Raw genomic sequence first — 24,103 nt, 5'->3', positions numbered from 1 at the left:
CTAATTAAATGCGAGTGAAATTTATTTCATAAGTGTATGACTGTATGTTATATTATATTTTATCAGAAAAATGTACGTAGATTATGTATACAAATAGGTAAAGACACAAATAAGACAAAGAGTTCATGTCAGAGAAAACAATGGTGTTTTTAATATCATTAAGGTAACGAGCGAAAAACACTATTACACCAGAAAAGGCGTTGCCCAAAGATAGGTAGTTATTATATGTCCGAAAATGAGAGAGGAAAAAAAAAGATAAGCTTAATCATCGGACTTATTTATTTTTCGTTCTCAAATATTAATATCAATGACTAAACTATGTTAAAATATCTTTTGCTATATACTGTATATGTCACGCGGAGGACGAGGATGCTTATTTTGGTCGAATATTGATCAGATATCCAGAATTGAAAGCGAAATTAGCAGTGGCAATTATCGTAATTATAGTAGAAACAGAGGGCTAAAGTTTAACAAGGCTTACTTCAGAGATTTCGGCATTCATTCATTCATTTCACATTAACCAGCTCTCTTCTTCCTCCTTTCTAATATTTAACAATTGCATCACTCTCTCTCTCTCTCTCTCTCTCTCTCTGAATCGTGATCCGCCGCCGAATTCTCTGTTCTCATCGAATCCATCGCTGTTCCTCAGAAGGTTCTTCTGCTTCCTATCCTTTCACGCTCTACGTTCATTTATTCATTGTTGTTGTAGATCTTCATTCAGCTTTCTCCCCTGCATGCGCTTCCATTTGATTTCGTCGTTCCCTTCCATTTTCGGATCTCAATTTTGATTATCTATTCCATCATTACGAAGCCTTTCTCATCCGATCGCCTAATGCACCAGCTCCATCTAGATTGTTTTTCAGAAGCTTAGATTGTTGTGTTTGTGCATGCTTGTTTCTTTTGGCTATTGTTGTCGTGGATCTGAGTAATTTACATGTCAATGCATGGATGAAAATTTTGTAACTTAGATATTTCGTTTTTTTTTCTAATAGCAGATCGTAGGTTAGCTGTTGAAGATGGCATCAACAGCGACTGGGTGGTACAGAGGAAGGGTCAAAGCTGTTCCTTCTGGGGATTGTTTGGTCATTGTGGCCCTCACTAGCTCAAGGCCTGGTGCTCTTCCTGAAAAGACCATCACTTTATCATCTTTAATTGCTCCTAGGCTGGTAATTTTCTCCATATATGCTAATATCCCTTTTCTCATTCTGGAAAAGGAAAAAAAAAATCTTGTATCAAGGTTGTAATAGCTGAGATGTTTGGTATATTTTTTTGTTTAAAATATTTCTATAGGCAAGAAGGGGTGGTGTGGATGAACCATATGCTTGGGAAAGTAGAGAATTTCTAAGGAAGCTCTGCGTTGGGAAGGTGAGGAAAAATAAAGTTTGCAGTTTTATCACCTGCCCTGCCGTTATTTAATTCTCATGCAACATTCTAAATCTCTGACTTGGTATATTGGTGGAACAGGAGGTGACCTTCAAGATTGATTACAATGTGCCCTCCATAAATCGTGAGTTTGCAAGTGTTTTTCTTGGGGATAAGAATGTTGCAATGCTGGTTGTTGCTGCAGGATGGGCAAAGGTGTAGTACAGAGTGTTTCTGGTAGTTGTTCCCTGCTTGAATTGTTTCTCCATCACTAAATTGTATATTGTGGTTTTTGTTTGTGCAGATTAGAGAGCAGGGGCAACAGAAAGGAGAAGCAAGCCCTTACCTTGCAGAATTGTTAAGATTGGAAGAACAAGCTAAACAGGAAGGCGTTGGTCGTTGGAACAAGGTTAGGGTTTCCGTTTTTAAATGTTGGACCCTTGACAGTTGATAGTTACTTACTGCGAAAGACAATTTTAATAATATTATAATTGGTGAACAAGTTTTTTTTTTTTAATTGCTTATTTGATGCAAGCCCCCTGCTTTGTTGGATGCTTGGTTTACTTGAATCCAACCTAAATTCTGTTAGGCGTCATTTGCTGATGAAAAGCGTTACATGTTGTCGTTATCTAATCATTGTATCTTGTCATTACCAAAGCATAATATGCTGTCACTATCTCGGAGTTGATTTAATTAAATGTTGCATGTAAATATTTAATATTTATGTGCAGACTGGAAATGAGTATTTTCTTGTTGCCTTCCACAATAAGGATTAATTATGCAATGACATTTAACTTTGTCATTGGATTTATTTGATAATTATTTTAATACACTTTAACATAAAATATCTAGACAGGACTTCTCCATGTTGGTGACTTAGTTGGCTTGAGCTGGGACATGCGAGGAGAGTAGCGGTGTTCAATCCCACCAATGCTCTCCATTTCGGTTTTACATTCTCCATTCTTATAAACCCCCTTTGTATTTCCCATTAAGGGGCCACCTAGGAGCCTCGCGATGGGCACCTTTGCTACGAAGTGGGACCTTGGTCTTTGTTGGGGGGGATATGTCTAGCATGTAATGGAAACGGACAAAAGAATGGAGAAGTGTGATTTGTAGCTAATCTTATACAGAAACTTGTCATGCCTGATTATGATTTTGTGGTTGATTGCAGAGTCCAGGTGCTGCTGAGGCCTCCGTCAGAAATCTACCACCTTCAGCCATTGGTGATCCAAGCAACTTGGATGCTATGGGTTTGTTGGCTGCAAACAAAGGCAAGCCAATGGAAGGAATTGTTGAGCAGGTTCGCGATGGCAGTACCCTGCGAGTCTATCTGCTCCCTGAATTTCAGTTTGTCCAAGTTTTCGTGGCTGGAATTCAGGTATGTCCCATTAATGCTGTTCGTGTTGCCATGCTGCTATCTGTTAATCATGATAATAACTATTTTTCCTTAATTTAGTCCCCACAAATGGGAAGGAAAGCTGCATCAGAGCCTGTTGTTGAGTCAGAGGTGACAGCAGATAGAACCGATAGTGGAGATGTTCCTGCTGAGTCTCGAGCCCCACTTACATCTGCCCAAAGGCTTGCAGTTTCAGCTGCTGTTGCTGAAAGTGTTGCTGATCCTTTTGCTCATGAGGCTAAATTTTTCACCGAGATGAGAGTGTTGAACCGAGATGTATGAAATATGCTTTTTTAATTTATCTTTGCTTGTTGCATTTTTGCTTGTTTTCTAAATTTCAGGTTGGTATGTAGGTGCGGGTTGTCCTTGAAGGTGTTGATAAGTTCAGCAATTTGATTGGGTCAGTGTATTATCCTGATGGTGAATCAGCAAAAGACCTGGCGTTGGAACTTGTTGAAAATGTATGTTCTTCCCTTGTTGAAAGTGTATAACCTTTTAGCTGAATTTCTGTTGGCCTTGAAAGATTTATTCCACTGATTTTCTATTGGATCATAACTATGTTGAGTTATTTGAGTTAGCAGTAAGCTTGTGGCCTCTGAAATTGACTTAGTTTGAGGAGTCTCCATAACATTGACCTGATGTTTATGAATATATATGAAACACGTAGAACACGCATTGAAGCTATGAAAGATTTTTATCTACCTACCTACCAACTAGAAGGATTTCAAAAGGAAAGTTCGTACTGGCTATCCTTTCTGGCTTTATGGGCTAATCACATCAAGTGGCTTCCCAAAGATAGCACAAATAATTAAACATTTCTTGTTTATTGTCTCTTAAAGGGAAATCTTTGGAGTTTCTCCATGTCTTTTCATCTGATAAGATTCATTTAAACAATAGTAAAAACCCCTCTCGTTTCGATTTCCTCTATCTATAGGGTTTCGCCAAATATGTTGAATGGAGTGCAAATATGATGGAGGATGAGGCTAAGAGGAAGCTGAAGGCTGCAGAGCTTCAGGCTAAGAAAAGCAGATTGAGGATGTGGACAAATTATGTACCACCAGCAACTAATTCCAAGGCAATTCATGACCAGAATTTTACAGGAAAGGTAAACTGTCTTCCAGTTTTATTCCTACCAGTCAATCTTCAATTAGATTTTCATATAATAATTTGGCTGGACTCTTTCTAGGTGGTTGAGGTTGTAAGTGGGGACTGCATCATTGTTGCAGATGATTCCATTCCTTATGGCAGTCCACTAGCAGAGAGACGAGTTAACCTGTCAAGTATTCGATGTCCCAAAATGGGCAATCCTCGTAGAGATGAAAAACCAGCTCCCTATGCTCGTGAAGCAAAGGAGTTCTTGAGAACACGCCTCATTGGCCGTCAAGTATGAAAATTATAAGATTGATTATTTTGATGATCAATTGTGAATACAGTCATTAGTTGCTTATACCTGTTTTCAGGTTAATGTACAAATGGAGTATTCTAGAAAGGTTAGTCCAGCAGATGGGTCTGCAGCTCCACCTGGAGCTGCTGATGCTAGATCAATGGATTTTGGATCGGTTTTCCTAGTATCAAATGTTAAGAGTGAGGGTGATGGTGTTCCTGCTGGTAGCCAGCAACCTGGGGTCAATGTCGCTGAGTTGGTAGTTGCTCGAGGATTTGGAACTGTCATTAGACATCGGGACTTTGATGAGAGATCAAACTACTATGATGCTCTTCTTGCTGCAGAATCACGTGCCATATCTGGCAAAAAAGGAATCCATTCTGCCAAGGACTCTCCGGTCATGCATATAACTGATCTGACCATTGTGAGAAGCTACATTAAATTTTGCTTCTTTGCTTTTACGCTGTTAATATTTTTTATAAAATGTTGTAAAACCCATTTTTTTTCCCGTTTTGGTTCATTCTAGGCATCAGCCAAGAAAGCCAAAGATTTCTTGCCTTTCCTGCACCGGAGTAGAAGAATCCCAGCTGTTGTGGAATATGTCCTCAGCGGCCATCGTTTTAAATTGTTAATTCCAAAAGAAACTTGCAGCATTGCTTTTGCATTCTCTGGTGTTAGATGTCCTGGTCGTGACGAGCCATATTCTGAGGAAGCAATTGCACTGATGAGGCGAAAGATTATGCAGAGAGATGTTGAGGTAATTCAGGGTTTATCCCTTCCTGTGTGAACTAAGATTCCTGGTTGTAGTTTTTAATTGTAAAATTGTATTTATTTATTTTATTTTATTATTTACTCTTTTCAGATTGAAGTGGAAACTGTTGATAGAACTGGAACGTTCTTGGGATCCTTATGGGAGTCAAGGACAAATGTAGCAGTTACACTCCTTGAAGCTGGTCTTGCAAAACTTCAAACATCCTTTGGCAGTGACAGAATTCCTGATTTACACCTTCTGGAGCAAGCTGAACAATCTGCAAAGAGGCAAAAGCTGAAAGTAAGGAAGAGGTCCCTCCCTAATGATGCTTGACATTGCCACTTCTGTTTTTCCGGTTTGCTATTCTGAAGTGATTTGTATTGCAGATATGGGAGAATTATGTCGAAGGGGAGGAAGTCTCTAATGGTGCAACTGTTGAAAACAAACAGCAAGAAGTTCTTAAGGTGCTTTGGATACTCCTGCATAAATGACCATTTTTGCTGTGAAAACTGAAAAATTCGGAATGATCTCTCGATATTTTAGAAGTCTGAATGATTTGTCCCATTGTTACACATTTGTAGGTTGTGGTTACAGAAGTTTTGGGTGGTGGTAAATTCTATGTTCAACCCGCTGGAGATCAGAAGATAGCATCCATTCAGCAACAGCTTTCTTTTTTGAACCTTCAAGAAGCTCCTCTGCTTGGTGCTTTCAGTCCTAAGAAGGGTGACATAGTCCTTTGTCATTTTCTGGCAGATAAATCATGGTACCGAGCAATGGTAAGTTCTTAGTTTAGCTTCTGTAATAGTGAGAAGAGGTAGCCATTCCATGGCCAATCAAGTGTGGTCTTTAGAAATGGCTAATGAGAAATATTTACTTGATGATCAAAAGTGGATTCTGTTTTGTTTCTTTAAACCTTTTGTATCTTTCTACCCCTTGCATTTCATTGATTTGTTATCTAGATTTGTACTATTAGGATTTAGGGGAAAACAAAATTTGCCAAACTATGAGGCCTGACATCATTCAGTCAGATATTTTACTACGTGGCTGACATATTGCGTGCATGTGATCTCTTACTATTTATGAATAGAGTTAATGAGATCTGATGACCTATGTTCTTAGTCTAATTCAATTTTTATGTTTTGGTTTATGATTCGGTATATGGAATCATGTAGATCGTCAATGGGCCTCGAGGAGCCGTTCAATCTCCCCAGGATAAATTTGAAGTATTCTACATTGATTATGGAAATCAAGAAGAAGTAACTTACAGTCAGTTACGACCACTTGATCCATCTGTCTCTGCCGCTCCTGGTCTTGCTCAACTGTGCAGCCTTGCATACATGAAGGTTCCAAACTTGGAAGAGGACTTTGGCCAAGAAGCAGCTGAATATTTGAGCGAACTCACTTTAGGCAGCGGCAAAGAATTCAGGGCCAAGGTTGAGGACAGAGATGCTTCAGGAGGGAAAACGAAAGGGCAGGGAACTGGGACTGTTCTTGCTGTAACTCTTGTTGCTGTGGATACCGAGATCAGCGTTAATGCTGCCATGCTACAGGTTTTCATTGCAAATCACTGTTTTTCTTGATATGCTCTTTAGAGGCATAGATTTTAATTACCTGCATACAGTTTGCACAGGAAACTCACTTCCTCTGAATGTTTTCTTTGTGAAATTTCCAGGAAGGACTTGGTAGGCTTGAAAAAAGGAACAGACGGGACAGAAGAGAGAAACAGCAAGCTCTTGATAATTTAGAGAAATTCCAGGCAGAGGCAAAGACGAGCCGGCGTGGAATCTGGCAGTATGGAGATATTCAGTCGGACGACGAGGACACTGCCCCCCCTGCAAGAAAGGCTAGTGGCCGGAAGTGAGTGTCATTTCTTTGGGGGAAGGTAACTTATAATTTATAAGTTACTTATAATGTAGACATCTTCACAGGGAATATGAGTCGAGTTATAGTCATCCACATTTTACATTGAGTTAAGAGAGGAAAAGAAAATGCCGTGCGTAATGCTTTGTGAGTTTTGTTTTTCTTGTTATGAATTTTGTTGTTAGATTAAGGGGGACAATTGTTTTCAAAGATCAGACAATAAAAGGGCATGCGGCAGAATTTAATTATTATTAATTAATATATCATGGGACGGCATAGACATTGTTTTATGGTGATAGTTAAGAACTTCGTTTTCATTTTCTTGGTTGTCTTTTTATCGAGTTAAATTCACTCAATTCATGTGCTTCAATGGAAGTGTGGATGAAGTCCATAATAAAGAAAGAGGGGCAATAGTAATACATAACCACTTCTGCTTTCTAAAGACATACTTCCCTTCTGGTTCTATCTGACACGCACACACTTCTAAGTAGTTTCTATAATTTCCTTGAATATAAAACAGCACTTTTGACATTATAAAAAAGGGTGTCGTCTGTTAAACGTAATTTTTACTTGTAGAATTTAACAATAAAAAGGTCGGTTTTATTTTGTTCCATTTCTATTTTTAAACAAATTAGACAAGTTTTATAAACACTAAAGAATTCTCTAAAAAATTCTCATTCCGATAGAACACTATAGCCTCCTGTAAGAAAGAAAAACACTCTTGACTTTCCAAAAATCACGATTGACAAACTCTGCTAAAAAACTATTATTTTAAAATTTAGACTCTTGTTAACATATATTAAAAGGGTACATTTTAAAGATGCTATAAATTTTTTTGTTACCAAAAATGATTAAAATGATAAATTTTTATATTTCAATGTATTAAATACATCAAAAAATTTAAAGATTTTAATTATTCTTAAAATATATTTTTAGGACACAAACTAATTAAATTCTAAAATTTTTAATAAAAATGAAATATGTGGATCAAAACAATAAAAACAATACTTCCTGTTATCATTAAAAATAATTTACACTATTACATAGGGCTTCTAGGCTTGTTTGGGTGAGTTTTTAAGAAAAGATATTTTTTCGAATTATTTTTTTTTAAAAGATCTTATAGAGAAGGAAAAGTAATTTTATGTTTGGATATCTCATGTAAAAAGGTCTTTTTATCTATCAATTATGTTTATGTATAACAATATAAAAGTGCTTTTTTGTTTATTTATTACATGAAAAACATCTTTTTTTAAGGAAAAAAGATATTTTAAAAAAAGATGTAAATTATAGCTTTTCAAAAAAGATATATTTTTTTATTTTACTAGTGCTTTTACTTTTATTACTAGAAATTTTTCAAACACGTTAAAAAATAAAAAAAAATTTTCATTGAAAAAAGATATTTTTTGATAAAATAATAGTGCTCAAACATGCACATAATCAAAATCAGACTGAAATGATAACCGTATATATATTTTTTAAATGTGAAATTTTAATCTTCATAATGAATTTAGCTAATATATACTATTAGTAGAAATTTTTAAATTTTTTTTCTAATATTTTTAATATTTAGAAATTTTTAAATTTTTTCTCTAATAATAATAATAATAATAATAATAATAATAATAATAATAATAATAATAATAATAATAATAGAATGGTATATCACATAAATGGAAGAATTTTGATGTGATCTAAATCATCATTCATAAGAGTATCTCCGAATCAAAATTATGGGCCTATTTCATTATCTCTCTCTTTTAAATCTCTAAGTTCAACTAAACTTAAAATTTCAAGAGAGAGAGAGAGTTAAGAGATTACGATGCTTTGTAGTAATCTCCCTTCCCAGTAAATGTGTGCATATACTCACCAAAACTTAAAGCTAACAAAGGAATCAATTGCATATGTCCATAATCCATCTACCAATGTCGTATTCATGTCAAAGTTGGTTGACTTAGATTTTTTGTGACCCAAAATTTGTATATAAACCTCATATTTGTTGTAAAATAAATAAATAAAGAAGATAAAATAAAGATATAGAAGACTCTAGTATTAATATTAGCCAATATAATTAACTCAATATATTGAAGATAATTTATAGATATCTACTAATATATATAACAACTTATTTGTAAGAGAGAGAGAAGAGAACAATATATGAAAAGAGAGAGTGATTTTATTATTTCTGTTGTATGTCAAAAGCCTCAATCTATACCCCTATTTATACATGTGCAAGACTTTACTTTTTCAAACTATATTAAATACAGTCATCCTTGAGAAACTGTATCTTATGGAAAATGGGCATCCACATAAGGTGTGATAAGGTATTCTTATCACAACACTCCCCCTTGGATGACCATTTAGGATTATTGCCTCGTTAAAACCTTACTAAAGAAAAACCTAATGGAAAAAAACCTTAGTGAAGAAAAAAGAGTACAATATCTTTTAGTGATGGGGACTGCCTCATTAAAAACCTTGTCAAGAAAAATCTAATGGGAAAAAAACCTGACCAAGAAAAAAAAAAGTACAGTCTCCCCCTCTTGTCACCATCAGTTGATGTCTCGAAATTGGTGCATCCCAATCTCATGTACCAATCTTTCAAAGGAGGATTTTGGGAGTGACTTTGTAAATAAATCTGCCAGATTGTCACTTGAGCGGATCTGTTGGACGTCAATTGTCCCTTGATTTTGAAGATCATGAGTGAAGAAGAATTTGGGAGAAATATGCTTTGTTCTATCACCTTTGATGTATCCACCTTTAAGTTGAGCAATGCATACTGTATTAACTTTAAACAGGACAGTTGGAGCTATCTTATGATCAATCATTCCATATGATGACAGAATATATTGGATCAAACTCTTGAGCCAAAAATACTTGCGACTTGCTTCATGAATTGCTAGTGTTTCAGCATGATTAGAGGATGTTGCAGCAATCGTCTGTTTCGTGGACTTCCATGATATAGCTGTTCCGCCATATGTAAACAGGTATCCTGTTTGAGATCTCCCTTTATGTGGATCAGACAAGTAGCCAGCATCTGCATAGCCAACTAGTTGTGACTTGGATCCATAGGGATAGAACAATCCCATATCAACCGTTCCATAAAGATATCGAAAGATTTGTTTGATTCCTCTCCAATGTCTTCTGGTTAGAAAAGAACTATACCTTGCTAGTAAATTCACAGCAAATGATATATCGGGTCGTGTATTATTAGCAAGATACATTAGCGCTCCAATGGCACTAAGATATGGTACTTCAGGACCAAGGATATCTTCATTTTCTTCTTTAGGACGGAATTGATCTTTTTCCACATCCAAAGATCTTACGATCATTGGGGTACTCAAGGGATGTGACTTATCCATATAAAATCTTTTCAAGATCTTTTCTGTGTATGTCGTTTGATGAATAAAGATCCCATTTTTTGTATGCTCGATCTGCAGGCCGAGACAAAATTTAGTCTTTCCAAGATATTTTATCTCAAACTCTTCTTTTAGGGTTTTTATAATTTTTGGAATCTCTTCAGGAGTTCCAATGATTTTTAAATCATCAACGTACACAACAATTATAATGAATCCAGATGCAGTTTTCTTTATGAAAACACAGGGGCAGATATCATCATTCTTGAATCCGTTTTTGGCCAGATACTCAGTAAGACGATTATACCACATTCGTCTAGATTGCTTTAGACCATATAAAGATCTTTGCAATTTGACTGAGTATAACCCCTGTGAATATTCATTGGATGGTTTAGACATCTTTAGTCCTTCAAGGACTTTCATATAGATATCCCGATCTAATGAGCCGTATAAGTAGGCTGTTACTACATCCATTAAATGCATATGCAGTTTATGATATGCAGATAAACTGACCAAATAACGCAATGTTATCGCATCCACTATAGGGAAATACGTTTCTTCATAATCTATACCAGGCATTTGTGAAAAACCTTGTGCCACAAGTGATGAGCGGATAATTTATACGCTTTTTGGCATTGTTTTTAGTATGTTTTTAGTATGTTCTAGTTAGTTTTTATTATATTTTTATTAGTTTTTAGTTAAAATTCACTTTTCTGGACTTTACTATGAGTTTGTGTGTTTTTCTGTGATTTCAGGTATTTTCTGGCTGAAATTGAGGGACCTGAGCAAAAATCTGATTCAGAGACTGAAAAGGACTGCAGATGCTGTTGGATTCTGACCTCCCTGCACTCGAAGTGGATTTTCTGGAGTTACAGAAGCCCAATTGGCGCGCTCTCAACGAAGTTGGAAAGTAGACATCCTGGGCTTTCCAGCAATGTATAATAGTTCATACTTTGCTCGAGATTTGATGGCCCAAACTGGCGTTCCAAATCAGCTCAAAACTGCCCGGCGTTAAACGCCGGAACTGGCACAAGAATGGGAGTTAAACGCCCAAACTGGCACAAAAATTGGCGTTTAACTCCAAGAAAAGTCTCTACACATGAAAGCTTCAATTTTTAGCCCAAGCACACACCAAGTGGGCCCGGAAGTAGATTTTTATGTCATTTACTCATTTCTGTAAACCCTAGACTACTAGTTCTCTACATATAGGACCTTTTACTATTGTATTTTCATCTTGAGATTTTTAAAATCTTTTGATCATTTTCGATCTTAGGATCATCTTTGGACGTCTAGTTCTTAGATCATTGGGAGGCTGGCCATTCGGCCATGCCTAGACCTTGTTCTTATGTATTTTCAACGGTGGAGTTTCTACACACCATAGATTAAGGTGTGGAGCTCTGCTGTACCTCGAGTATTAATGCAATTACTATTGTTCTTCTATTCAATTCAGCTTATTCTTGTTCTAAGATATTCATTCGCACTCAAGAACATGATGAATGTGATGATTATGTGACACTCATCATCATTCTCACTTATGAACGAGTGCCTGACAACCACTTCTGTTCTACAAGTAAACAAGGCTTGAATGTTTATCTCTTGGATCCCTTAATCGGAATCTTCGTGGTATAAGCTAGAATTGATGGCGGCATTCAAGAGAATCCGGAAGGTCTAAACCTTGTCTATGGTATTCTGAGTAGGATTCAATGATTGAATGATTGTGACGAGCTTCAAACTCCTGAAGGCTGGGCGTTAATGACAGACGCAAAAGAATCAATGGATTCTATTCCAACCTGATTGAGAACCGACAGATGATTAGCCGTGCTGTGACAGGGTGCGTTGAACATTTTCACTGAGAGGACGGGACTGTAGCCACTGACAACGGTGATGCCCAACATACAGCTTGCCATGGAAAGGAGTAAGAAGGATTGGATGAAGACAGTAGGAAAGCAGAGAGACGGAAGGGACAAAGCATCTCCATACGCTTATCTGAAGTTCTCACCAATGAATTACATAAGTATCTCTATCTTTATCTTTATGTTTTATTCATATATCATCCATAACCATTTGAATCTGCCTGACTAAGATTTACAAGATGACCATAGCTTGCTTCATACCAACAATCTCCGTGGGATCGACCCTTACTCGCGTAAGGTTTATTACTTGGACGACCCAGTGCACTTGCTGGTTAGTTGTGCGAAGTTGTGAAATTATGTTTAGACCATGGTATTGCGCACCGAGTTTTTGGAGCCATTACTAGGGACTGTCTGAGTTGTGAAAAGTAGAGATCACAATTTCGTGCACCAACAAGTCGGGCTTTGTAGTGCACAACTTCATTTTTTCCCATTTTGTTTTCTCACAAATACCCACCTATATCCAATAGGTTTTACATCTTCTAGTGTACGGACTACAGGTCCAAAGACTTCACGTTTTGCAAGTGAGTCTAATTCAGCCTTCATGGTTTCTTCCCATTTTGGCCAATCATTTCTTTGTCGACATTCTTCGACTGATCTTGGCTCAAGATCTTTACTTTCATGCATGATATTTAATGCCACATTATATGAAAATATTTCATTGACAATTGTATTTTTTTGATTCTATTTTTCTCCTGTAAAGACATAATTTATCAAGATCTCATCATTTTCACAATTTTTAGGTACTTGAACGTCTTTTGGCGTTAAAACTATATCAGAATTTTGGACAACTGCAGGTGTCTTTGCTATGTCTTTTCCAACAGGAATAGTATTTACTTCTTTTCTCTTTCGAAAATTTTTGTCTTTGGAACCGACAGGCCTGCCACGCTTCTGGCGTGTATTTGCTTCTGTAGAAATTTTTCCAACTGGGATATCAATTCGAATTGGGGCATTTTTTGCTGGTATATACGACTTGGTTATCCTCTTTGTATCAGAAAATGCATCAGGCAATTCATTTGCTATTCTTTGCAAATGTATAATCTTTTGAACTTCTAGTTCACATTGCCCTGATCGAGGATCTAAATGCATCAAGGATGATGCATTCTAATTAAGTTCCTTTTCAGGAAGCTTATTCTCTCCCCCCTAATGTTAGAAATTTTGATTAATCAAAATGACAATCCATAAATCGGGCTTTAAATACATCTCCCATTTGTATCTTAAGATACCTCACTATAGAAGGAGAATCATATCCAACATATATCCCCAATTTTCTTTGGGGTCCCATTTTGGTGCGATTTGGTGGTGCAATGGGAACATATATCGCACACTCGAATATTCTTAAAGGGAAAACATTTGGCTGCTGGCCAAAAGCTAACTGCATAGGAGAGAATTTATGGTAACTCGTCGGCCTCAAACGAATAAGTGCTGCGGCATGCAAAATAGCATGCCCCCAAACCGAGGTTGAGAGATTTGTTCTCATAATTAAGGGTCTAGAAATTAATTGGAGGCATTTAATAAGTGATTCTGCTAACCCATTTTGTGTGTGAACATGAGCTACTAGATGTTCAACACTTATTCCATTAGCCATACAATAAGCATGAAAAGCTTGGGAAGTAAATTCACCAGCATGATCAAGACGAATTGCTTTGATTGGATTTTCTAGAAATTGTGCTTTTAATCGAATAATTTGAGCCAGTAATCTCGCAAACGCCAAGTTGTGAGAAGACAATAAGCACACATGTGATCATCTCAAAGATGCGTCTATGAGGACCATAAATTATCTAAAAGATCCACATGATGGATGAATAGGTCCACATATATCACCTTGAATCCTTTCTAGGAATTCAGGGGACTCAAATCCAATCTTTACTAGCGATGGCCTTAAAATTAACTTCCCTTGAGAACATGCAGCACAACAAAATTCACTAGATTTAAGAATCTTCTGATTCTTTAGTGAATGTCCATGGGAGTTTTCAATAATTCTTTGCATCATGGTTGTTCCCGGATGACCCAATCGGTCGTGCCAAGTTATGAATTTATTTGGACTAGTAAACTTCTAGTTTACAGTGGCATGTGATTCATTTGCACTAATCTTGGTATAATATAACCCAGATGAAAGTGAGGGTAATTTTTCTAATATAACTTTCTTATTTGAATCATGAGTTATCATAAATACTCATGATTTCTCTCATTCATTGTCTCAACATGATATCTATTTCGGCGAATATCTTTGAAACTCAATAAGTTCCTCAGAGACTTAGTAGACAATAGTGCATTATTTATTATGAATTTTGTCCCTCCGAAAAGCAAAATTATAGCTCTTCCGGATTATTCTATCACATTACCTGAGCCAATAATAGTATTAACATATTCTTTTTTTGGCACAAGATGGGTAAAATATATATCACTTTTGAGAATGATGTGCGAACTTGCACTATCCGCAAGGCATACATCTTCATTATATATCCTTGCTATTTTCTTCAAAGACAAATTATAATAAAATGAGTAGTAATACATCCACAGTTAAATTGAATTCTTGATTAGAATTATTTTTCTAAGAAACATTGTACATAATGTCATATGCTAAAATTTTATTTTAAAACTTGACACATTTAATGATTTCAAAATTCATAAACATTAATATTTCATTATTTATATACATCACATTTGAAACTTAAATACATAGAAAATAAAACTTAACAATAATTTCTTTACATTATTTATTTACATGGATACTTAACAATCCCACATATTAAACTATTCCATTATTGATCAAATGACCAATATTTCCTTCAGGATCCTCAAAGAAATCAGATACATCATAATGAGTGGTGGAATTTTCAGCATCATTTGAAATAAAATTTTTTTTCTTCCTTTTGTCGTCCTTTTTCAAAGATGCTTGGAAAAGATCGACTAGGTGCCTTAGGGTACGACAGGTACGTGACCAATGGCCCTTTCCACCACAACGGAAACACTTATCCTCTGTTGATTTATTTTGCCCAATATTTCTTTCTTTATCCCACTTTTAGTGAGATCCTCTCTTTTGAACATAATTTCTTTTCCTTCCATAATTTTTCTTGTTATTAAAACCTTGCCATTTACCTCTTCTAGGATAATTTGCCGCATTTACTTCAGGAAATGGGGCGGCGCCAGCTGGGCATGCTTCGTGATTCTTTAAGAGTAACTCATTGTTGTGTTCAGTAACAAGAAGGCAAAAAATTAGCTCAAAATATTTTTTAAATCCTTTTTCTCGACACTGCTGCTGTAGGAGCACATTCAAGGCATGGAAGGTTGAGAAAGTTTTCTCTAACATATCATTATCAGTTATCTTTTTCCCACATAATTTCAGTTGTGAGGTGATTCGAAACATTGCCGAATTATATTCATTTCATATCGAGCTTGAGGAAGTATCACCGTTTTTTTTATGATTGTACCTTTTTTCAAGGTTTTTCCAAAGATCTGCAGGATCTTTTAATGTGAGATATTCATTTTCAATCCTTTGTCAAGATGACGATGAAGAAAAATCATGCCTTTGGCTTTATCCTTCTGGGATGCATTATTTTCAGCCTTAATGGTATCTCCAAGATCCATTGAATCAAGATGGATTTCATCATCTAATATCCGTGATAAATAATTGTTTCTAGATATATCAAGAGCAATGAATTCAAGATGAGAGAGCTTTGACATAATGAAAATTTGTTACCTGAGTCTTCCTAAAAATTTGATCAGAGTCTCGTGCTGATAACGTGTTGTAAAATAAATAAATAAAGAAGATAAAATAAAGATATAGAAGACTCTAGTATTAATATTAGCCAATATAATTAACTCAATATATTGAAGATAATTTATATATATCTACTAATATATATAGCAACTTATTTGTAAAAGAGAGAGAAGAAAACACTATATGAGAAGAGAGAGTGATTTTATTATTTCTGTTGTATGTCAAAAGCCTCAGCCTATGCCCCTATTTATACATGTGTAAGACTTCACTTTTTCAAACTATATTAAATACAGTCATCCTTGAGAAACTGTATCTTATGAAAAATGGGCATCTACATAAGGTGTGATAAGGTATTCTTATCACAATAATATTTTCAATCACTAAAGAATATTAAGCCCAAATGAAGGAAGCTAAATGTAACTATACCTATATATAATGAGAGCATGGGACGAGTTTGGCGTACAAGTTTTTTTTCTTTCTTCTAAAACATCATTTAACATACATAATTAATTGCAATTAAGATTTTAGTGACTAAATATGTTCTCTCTTAATATGTTACACTTGAGTTTGAATCTTGACGATGGCCAAGTAGTAGAAAAAACTCTTAAATGTGTGTGTAAGTGTGTCATGTAATATCTAGAATTGGAGACTTTTCAATCCATCCAGCCAAATATATATATACAATTTTGACTATTATATTTATACTTTTTTGGTAACCCATTAGAACCTCGGTCTAGAACAAGAAAAAAAAGGACTAAAGACTGGAATCAGTGATCCCAGTTATATCTCTGGCAATCAAACTAGCTAATTCTTCTTGTGGATTATCTATTAATATAAATCCAAATTGGTGCCTTAAGTTTTCTTTAGCGAGCCAATAAGCACAAATGTATTTCTCTCTTTGAGCGTATGCTAAACCTTTAGCCCCCACAGTATGCTCTTAAAAGCTCCGGTATTTGTGATAATTGGGTTGAAACACTATGAATCTAGATCCTTTATGATTTTCTCATAAGCTTCTATCGAATCAACCTCCATAATAAAACTCCTCATTTCTAAATTCCAAGCCATTTGGAGCCCATATAACACTCCTCAAAGCTCTGCTTGAATCACCTAGCAATCTCCTATTTTAGTAATAAAGCCTCCAATCCACTGTCCCTCATGAGTTATCAGAATTTCACCCCAACCCACCATTTTTTATGCTTCCTTAACTGGTCCATCTGTGTTTAGCTTTACCCAACCAACTAGGGGGTCTCCACTTAATCGCACTCTTACTTGCTAGTCTCTCAATCTAATTTCTACCTTGTGGTGGCGCGAAATTGTGATCACTACAACTTCGCACAACTAACCAGCAAGTGCACTGGGTCGTCCAAGTAATACCTTACGTGAGTAAGGGTCGATCCCACGGAGATTGTTGCTATGAAGCAAGCTATGGTCACCTTGTAAATCTCAGTCAGGCAGACTCAAATGGGTATAGTGATAAACGAATAAAGCATAAAGATAAAGATAGAGATACTTATGTATATCATTGGTGAGAGCTTCAGATAAGCGTATGAAGATGCCTTCCCTTCCGTCTCTCTGCTTTCCTACTGTCTTCATCCAATCCTTCTTACTCCTTTCCATGGCAAGCTTATGCAAGGGTTTCACCGTTGTCAGTGGCTACCTCCCATCCTCTCAGTGAAAATGTTCCTATGCTCTGTCACAGCATATGGCTAATCAGCTGTCGGTTCTCGGTCAGGCCGGAATAGAATCCATCGATTCTTTTGCGTCTGTCACTAACGCCCCGCCTGCTAGGAGTTTGAAGCACGTCACAGTCATTCAATCATTGAATCCTACTCAGAATACCACAGACAAGGTTAGACCTTCCGGATTCTCTTGAATGCCGCCATCAGTTCTCGCCTATACCACGAAGACTCTGATCTCACGGAATGGCTGGCTCGTTTGACAGGCGAGCACTCGGTTGTCAGGCGATCAACCATGCATCGTGTATCAGGAATCCAAGAGATAAACACTAGAGCCCTTGATTGCTTGTAGAACAAGAGTGGTTGTCAGTCACCTTGTTCATGAGTGAGAATGATGATGAGTGTCACGGATCATCACATTCATCAAGTTGAAGAACAAGTGATATCTTGGACAAAGAACAAGCGGAATTGAATAGAAGAACAATAGTAATTGCATTAATACTCGAGGTACAGCAGAGCTCCACACCTTAATCTATGGTGTGTAGAAACTCCACCGTTGAAAATACATAAGAACAAGGTCTAGGCATGGCCGAATGGCCAGCCTCCCAAAGTGATCAAAAGATCTCAAGAAAAAGGTTCCAAAGATCAGAAGATGTCAAATACAATAGTAAAAGGTCCTACTTATAGAAAACTAGTAGCCTAAGGTGTACAAAGATGAGTAAATGACATAAAAATCCACTTCCGGGCCCACTTGGTGTGTGCTTGGGCTGAGCAATGAAGCATTTTTCGTGTAGAGACTCTTCTTGGAGTTAAACGCCAGCTTTGGTGCCAGTTTGGGCGTTTAACTCCCATTTAGGTGCCAGTTCCGGCGTTTAACGCTGAAATTTCTGTAGGTGACTTTGAACGCCGGTTTGGGCCATCAAATCTTGGGCAAAGTATGGACTATCATATATTGCTGGAAAGCCCAGGATGTCTACTTTCCAACGCCGTTGAGAGCGCGCCAATTGGGCTTCTGTAGCTCCAGAAAATCCACTTCGAGTGCAGGGAGGTCAGAATCCAACAGCATGTGCAGTCCTTTTCAGTCTCTGAATCAGATTTTTGCTCAGGTCCCTCAATTTCAGCCAGAAAATACCTGAAATCACAGAAAAACACACAAACTCATAGTAAAGTCCAGAAAAGTGAATTTTAACTAAAAACTAATAAAAATATAATAAAAACTAACTAAATGATACTAAAAACATACTAAAAACAATGCCAAAAAGGGTACAAATTATCCGCTCATCACAACACCAAACTTAAATTGTTGCTTGTCCTCAAGCAACTGAAGATCAAATAAGATAAAAAGAAGAGAATATGCAATGAACTCCAAAAACATCTATGAAGATCAGAATTAATTAGATGAGCGGGGCTTTTAGCTTTTTGCCTCCGAACAGTTTTGGCATCTCACTTTATCCTTTGAAATTCAGAATGATTGGCCTCTTTAGGAACTCAGAATCCAGATAGTGTTATTGATTCTCCTAGTTAAGTATGATGATTCTTGAACACAGCTACTTATTGAGTCTTGGCTGTGGCCCAAAGCACTCTGTCTTCCAGTATTACCACCGGATACATACATGCCACAGACACATAATTGGGTGAACCTTTTCAGATTGTGACTCAGCTTTGCTAGAGTCCCCAATTAGAGGTGTCCAGGGTTCTTAAGCACACTCTTTTTGCCTTGGATCACAACTTTATTTCTTTCTTTTTTTCTTTCTTTTTCTCTTTTTTTTTCGTTTTCTTTTCTCCCTTTTTTTTTCGCTTTTCTCTCTTTTTTTTGTATTCACTGCTTTTTCTTGCTTCAAGAATCATTTTTATGATTTTTCAGATCCTCAGTAACATGTCTCCTTTTTCATCATTCTTTCAAGAGCCAACATTCATGAACCACAAATTCAAAAGACATATGCACTGTTTAAGCATACATTCAGAAAACAAAAGTGTTGCCACCACATCAAAATAATTAAACTGTTATAAAATTCAAAATTCATGCAATTTTTTTCTTTTTCAATTAAGAACATTGTTTATTCAAGAAAGGTGATGGATTCATAGGACATTCATAACTTTAAGGCATAGACACTGAGATACTAATGATCATAAGACACAAACATGGATAACATAAGCATGAAAATTTCGAAAAACAAGAAACTAAAGAACAAGGAGATTAAAGAACGGGTCCACCTTAGTGATGGCGGCTTGTTCTTCCTCTTGAAGGTCTTATGGAGTGCTTGAGCTCCTCAATGTCTCTTCCTTGTCTTTGTTGCTCCTCTCTCATGATTCTTTGATCTTCTCTAATTTCATGGAGAAGAATGGAGTGTTCTTGGTGCTCCACCCTTAGTTGTCCCATGTTGGAACTCAATTCTCCTAGGGAGGTGTTCAGTTGCTCCCAATAATCTTGTGGAGGAAAGTGCATCCCTTGAGGTATCTCAGGGATCTCATGATGAGAGGGATCTCTTGTTTGCTCCATCCTTTTCTTGGTGATGGGCTTGTCCTCATCAATGGGGGTGTCTCCTTCTATGTCAACTCCTACTGAATAACAGAGGTGACAAATGAGATGAGGAAAGGCTAACCTTGCCAAGGTGGAAGACTTGTCCGCCACCTTGTAGAGTTCTTGGGCTATGACCTCATGAACTTCCACTTCTTCTCCAATCATGATGCTATGAATCATGATGGCCCGGTCTAAAGTAACTTCGGACCGGTTGCTAGTGGGAATGATTGAGCGTTGAATAAACTCCAACCATCCTCTAGCCACGGGCTTGAGGTCATGCCTTCTCAATTGAACCGGCTTCCCTCTTGAATCTCTCTTCCATTGTGCACCCTCTTCACATATGACTGTGAGGACTTGGTCCAACCTTTGATCAAAGTTGACCCTTCTAGTGTAAGGATGTTCATCTCCTTGCATCATGGGCAAGTTGAATGCCAACCTTATATTTTCCGGACTAAAATCCAAGTATTTCCCCCGAACCATTGTAAGATAATTCTTTGGATTCGGGTTCACACTTTGACCATGGTTCTTGGTGATCCATGCATTGGCATAGAACTCTTGAACCATCAAGATTCCGACTTGTTGAATGGGGTTGGTAAGCACTTCCCAACCTCTTCTTCGGATCTCATGGCGGATCTCCGGATATTCTCCCTTTTTGAGTGAAAAGGGGACCTCGGGGATCACCTTCTTCAAGGCCACAACTTCATAGAAGTGGTCTTGATGCACCCTTGAGATGAATCTATCCATCTTCCATGACTCGGAGGTGGAAGCTTTTGCCTTCCCTTTCCTCTTTCTAGAGGTTTCTCCGGCCTTGGATGCCATAAATGGTTATGGAAAAATAAAAAGCAATGCTTTTACCACACCAAACTTAAAAGGTTTGCTCGTCCTCGAGCAAAAGAAGAAAGAAGAGAGTAGGAGAAGAAGAAATGAGGAAGAAGGGAGTGGCTTTGTATTCGGCCAAAGAGGGGGAGAAGTGGTGTTTAGGTTGTGTGAAAATGAAGGGGTGAAGAAGGGTTTATATAGGAGAGAGGGAGATGGGGTTCGGCCATTATGGGTGGGTTTGGGAGGGAAAGTGGTTTGAATTTGAAGGGTGAGGTTGGTGGGGTTTTATGAAGGATGGATGTGAGTGGTGAAGAGAAAGATGGGATTTGATAGGTGAAGGGTTTTTGGGGAAGAGGTGTTGAGGTGATTGGTGAATGGGTGAAGAAGAGAGAGAGAGTGGTGGGGATCCTGTGGGGTCCACAGATCATGTGGTGTCAAGGAAAAGTCATCCCTGCACCAAATGGCATTCAAAATCACGTTTTGAGCCATTTCTGGCGTTAAACGCCGGGCTGGTGCCCATTCCTGGCGTTTAACGCCAGGTTCTTGCCCTTTTCTGGCGTTTAACGCCAGTCTGGTGCCCCTTTCTGGCATTAAACGCCCAGAATGGTGCCAGACTGGGCGTTAAACGCCCAACTGCTAGCCTCACTGGCGTTTAAACGCCAGTGAGTTCCTCCTCCAGGGTGTGCTATTTTTCTTCCTGTTTTTCATTCTGTTTTTGCTTTTTCAATTGATTTTGTGACTTCTTATGATCATCAACCTACAAAAAACATAAAATAACAAAAGGGAAATAGATAAAATATAACATTGGGTTGCCTCCCAACAAGCGCTTCTTTAATGTCAGTAGCTTGACAGAGGGCTCTCATGGAGCCTCACAGATACTCAGAGCAATGTTGGAACCTCCCAACACCAAACTTAGAGTTTGAATGTGGGGGTTCAACACCAAACTTAGAGTTTGGTTGTGGCCTCCCAACACCAAACTTAGAGTTTGACTGTGGGGGCTCTGTTTGTCTCTTATTTGAGAGAAGCTCTTCATGCTTCCTCTCCATGGTGACAGAGGGATATCCTTGAGCCTTAAACACAAAGGATTCTTCATTCACTTGAATGATCAGTTCACCTCCATCAACATCAATCACAGCCTTTGCTGTGGCAAGGAAGGGTCTGCCAAGGATGATAGATTCTTCCATGCACTTCCCAGTCTTTAGGACTATGAAATCAGTAGGGATGTAATGGTCTTCAACCTTTACCAGAACATCCTCTACAAGTCCATGAGCTTGTTTCTTTGAATTGTCTGCCATCTCTAGTGAGATTCTTGCAGCTTGTACCTCAAAGATCCCTAGCTTCTCCATTACAGAGAGAGGCATAAGGTTTACACTTGACCCTAAGTCACACAGAGCCTTCTTGAAGGTCATGGTGCCTATGGTACAAGGTATTGAAAACTTCCCAGGATCTTGTTTCTTTTGAGGTAATTTCCGCCTAGACAAGTCATCCAGTTCTTTGGTGAGCAAAGGAGGTTCATTCTCCCAAGTCTCATTTCCAAATAACTTGTCATTTAGCTTCATGATTGCTCCAAGGTATTTAGCAACTTGCTCTTCAGTGACATACTCATCCTCTTCAGAGGAAGAAGACTCATCAGAGCTCATGAAAGGCAGAAGTAAGTCCAATGGAATCTCTATGGTCTCATTTTGAGCCTTAGATTCCCATGGTTCCTCATTGGGGAACCCAGAGGAGGCTAGTGCACGCCCATTGAGGTCTTCCTCAGTGGCGTCCACTTCCTCTCTTTCCTCTCCAGATTCGGCCATGGTTATGGCTTTGCACTCTCCTTTTGGATTTTCTTCTGTATTACTTGGGAGAGTACTAGGAGGGAGTTCAGTAATTTTCTTACTCAGCTGTCCCACTTGTGCCTCCAAATTCCTAATGGAGGACCTTGTTTCAGTCATGAAACTTTGAGTGGTTTTGATTAGATCAGAGACCATGGTTGCTAAGTCAGAGGGGTTCTGCTTAGAATTCTCTGTCTGTTGCTGAGAAGATGATGGAAAAGGCTTGCCATTGCTAAACCTGTTTCTTCCACCATTATTGTTGTTGAGACCTTGTTGAGGTCTCTCTTGATTCTTCCATGAGAAATTTGGATGATTTCTCCATGAAGAATTATATGTGTTTCCATAGGGTTCTCCTAGGTAATTCACCTCTTCCATTGAAGGGTTCTCAGGATCATAGGCTTCTTCTTCAGATGAAGCATCCTTAGTACTGCTTGGTGCATTTTGCATTCCAGACAGACTTTGAGAAATCAAATTGACTTGTTGAGTCAATATTTTATTCTGAGCCAAAATGGCGTTCAGAGTGTCAATCTCAAGAACTCCTTTCTTCTGATTAGTCCCATTGTTCACAGGGTTCCTTTCAGAAGTGTACATGAATTGGTTGTTTGCAACCATTTCAATTAGCTCTTGAGCCTCTGTAGGCGTCTTCTTCAGATGAAGAGATCCTCCAGCAGAGCTATCCAAAGACATCTTGGATAGTTCAGAGAGACCATCATAGAAAATACCTATGATGCTCCATTCAGAAAGCATATCAGATGGACACTTTCTGATCAATTGTTTGTATCTTTCCCAAGCTTCATAGAGGAATTCTCCATCCTTCTGTCTGAAGGTTTGGACTTCCACTCTAAGCTTACTCAATTTTTGAGGTGGAAAGAACTTTGCCAAGAAGGCATTGACTAGCTTTTCCCAAGAGTTCAGGCTTTCTTTAGGTTGTGAGTCCAACCATATCCTAGCTCTGTCTCTTACAGCAAAAGGGAATAGCATAAGTCTGTAGACCTCAGGGTCAACCCCATTAGTCTTGACAGTGTCACAGATTTGCAAGAATTCAGCTAAAAACTGATGAGGATCGTCCAATGGGTTTCCATGGAACTTGCAATTCTGTTGCATTAGAGAAACTAATTGAGGCTTAAGCTCAAAGTTGTTTGCTCCAATGGCAGGGATAGAGATGCTTCTCCCATAGAAGTCGGGAGTAGGTGCAGTAAAGTCACCCAGCACCTTCCTTGCATTGTTTGCATTGTTGTTGTTTTCAGCTGCCATGTGTTCTTCTTCTTTGAAGAATTCGGTTAGGTTCTCTACAGAGAGTTGTGCCTTAGCTTCTCTTAGCTTTCGCTTCAAGGTCCTTTCAGGTTCAGGGTCAGCTTCAACAAGAATGCCTTTGTCTCTGCTCCTGCTCATATGAAAGAGAAGAGAACAAGAAAATGTGGAATCCTCTATGTCACAGTATAGAGATTCCTTGAGGTGTCAGAGGAAAAGAAAAAGAGAAGAAATAGGTAGAAGAATTCGAACTTGATTAGATAGAGTTCGAATTGTGCATTA

At 37.7% G+C, this 24,103-nt stretch overlaps 1 protein-coding gene and 1 non-coding gene across 3 annotated transcripts; both read left to right on the top strand.

The window, feature by feature from the left end:
• Positions 1-495: 495 nt before the first annotated feature.
• On the top strand, positions 496-7,043 carry LOC130968092 (ribonuclease TUDOR 1). Of its 2 annotated transcripts, none has more exons than XM_057893174.1 (17): positions 496-652; positions 993-1,166; positions 1,291-1,365; positions 1,465-1,578; positions 1,667-1,771; positions 2,534-2,740; positions 2,819-3,034; positions 3,112-3,219; positions 3,693-3,863; positions 3,945-4,142; positions 4,219-4,566; positions 4,669-4,899; positions 5,005-5,193; positions 5,280-5,357; positions 5,475-5,669; positions 6,066-6,443; positions 6,566-7,043. In XM_057893174.1, exons 2-17 carry the CDS (start codon positions 1,017-1,019, stop codon positions 6,752-6,754), a joined length of 2,952 nt encoding a protein of 983 aa, XP_057749157.1. In that variant the 5' UTR covers positions 496-652; positions 993-1,016; the 3' UTR covers positions 6,755-7,043. The 2 variants fall into 2 exon arrangements, with proteins under 2 accessions (XP_057749157.1, XP_057749158.1); XM_057893175.1 differs by having other exon boundaries at positions 501-652; positions 996-1,166.
• Positions 7,044-23,311: 16,268 nt separating this feature from the next.
• On the top strand, positions 23,312-23,419 carry LOC130970989 (small nucleolar RNA R71). Its single transcript, XR_009082230.1, has one exon. It is a non-coding gene; the product is annotated as a small nucleolar RNA R71 (small nucleolar RNA).
• Positions 23,420-24,103: the final 684 nt, after the last annotated feature.

The sequence above is a fragment of the Arachis stenosperma genome, chromosome 3 (genome assembly GCF_014773155.1).
Source record: "Arachis stenosperma cultivar V10309 chromosome 3, arast.V10309.gnm1.PFL2, whole genome shotgun sequence".
NCBI lineage: Eukaryota > Viridiplantae > Streptophyta > Magnoliopsida > Fabales > Fabaceae > Arachis > Arachis stenosperma.
The sequence above is the reverse complement of the archived record's forward strand: the minus strand, read 5'-3'. Positions and strand labels throughout refer to the sequence as shown.

What these genes read in the sequence shown, in the direction of transcription:
- LOC130968092 (XM_057893174.1), top strand. Translation starts at nt 1,017, where the DNA reads ATGGCATCAACAGCGACTGGGTGGTACAGAGGAAGGGTCAAAGCTGTT. An exon ending in ACCAGAATTTTACAGGAAAG is followed by an intron (nt 3,864 to 3,944) that starts GTAAACTGTCTT and finishes GACTCTTTCTAG; the next exon opens with GTGGTTGAGGTTGTAAGTGG. An exon ending in TTAATGCTGCCATGCTACAG is followed by an intron (nt 6,444 to 6,565) that starts GTTTTCATTGCA and finishes TGAAATTTCCAG; the next exon opens with GAAGGACTTGGTAGGCTTGA.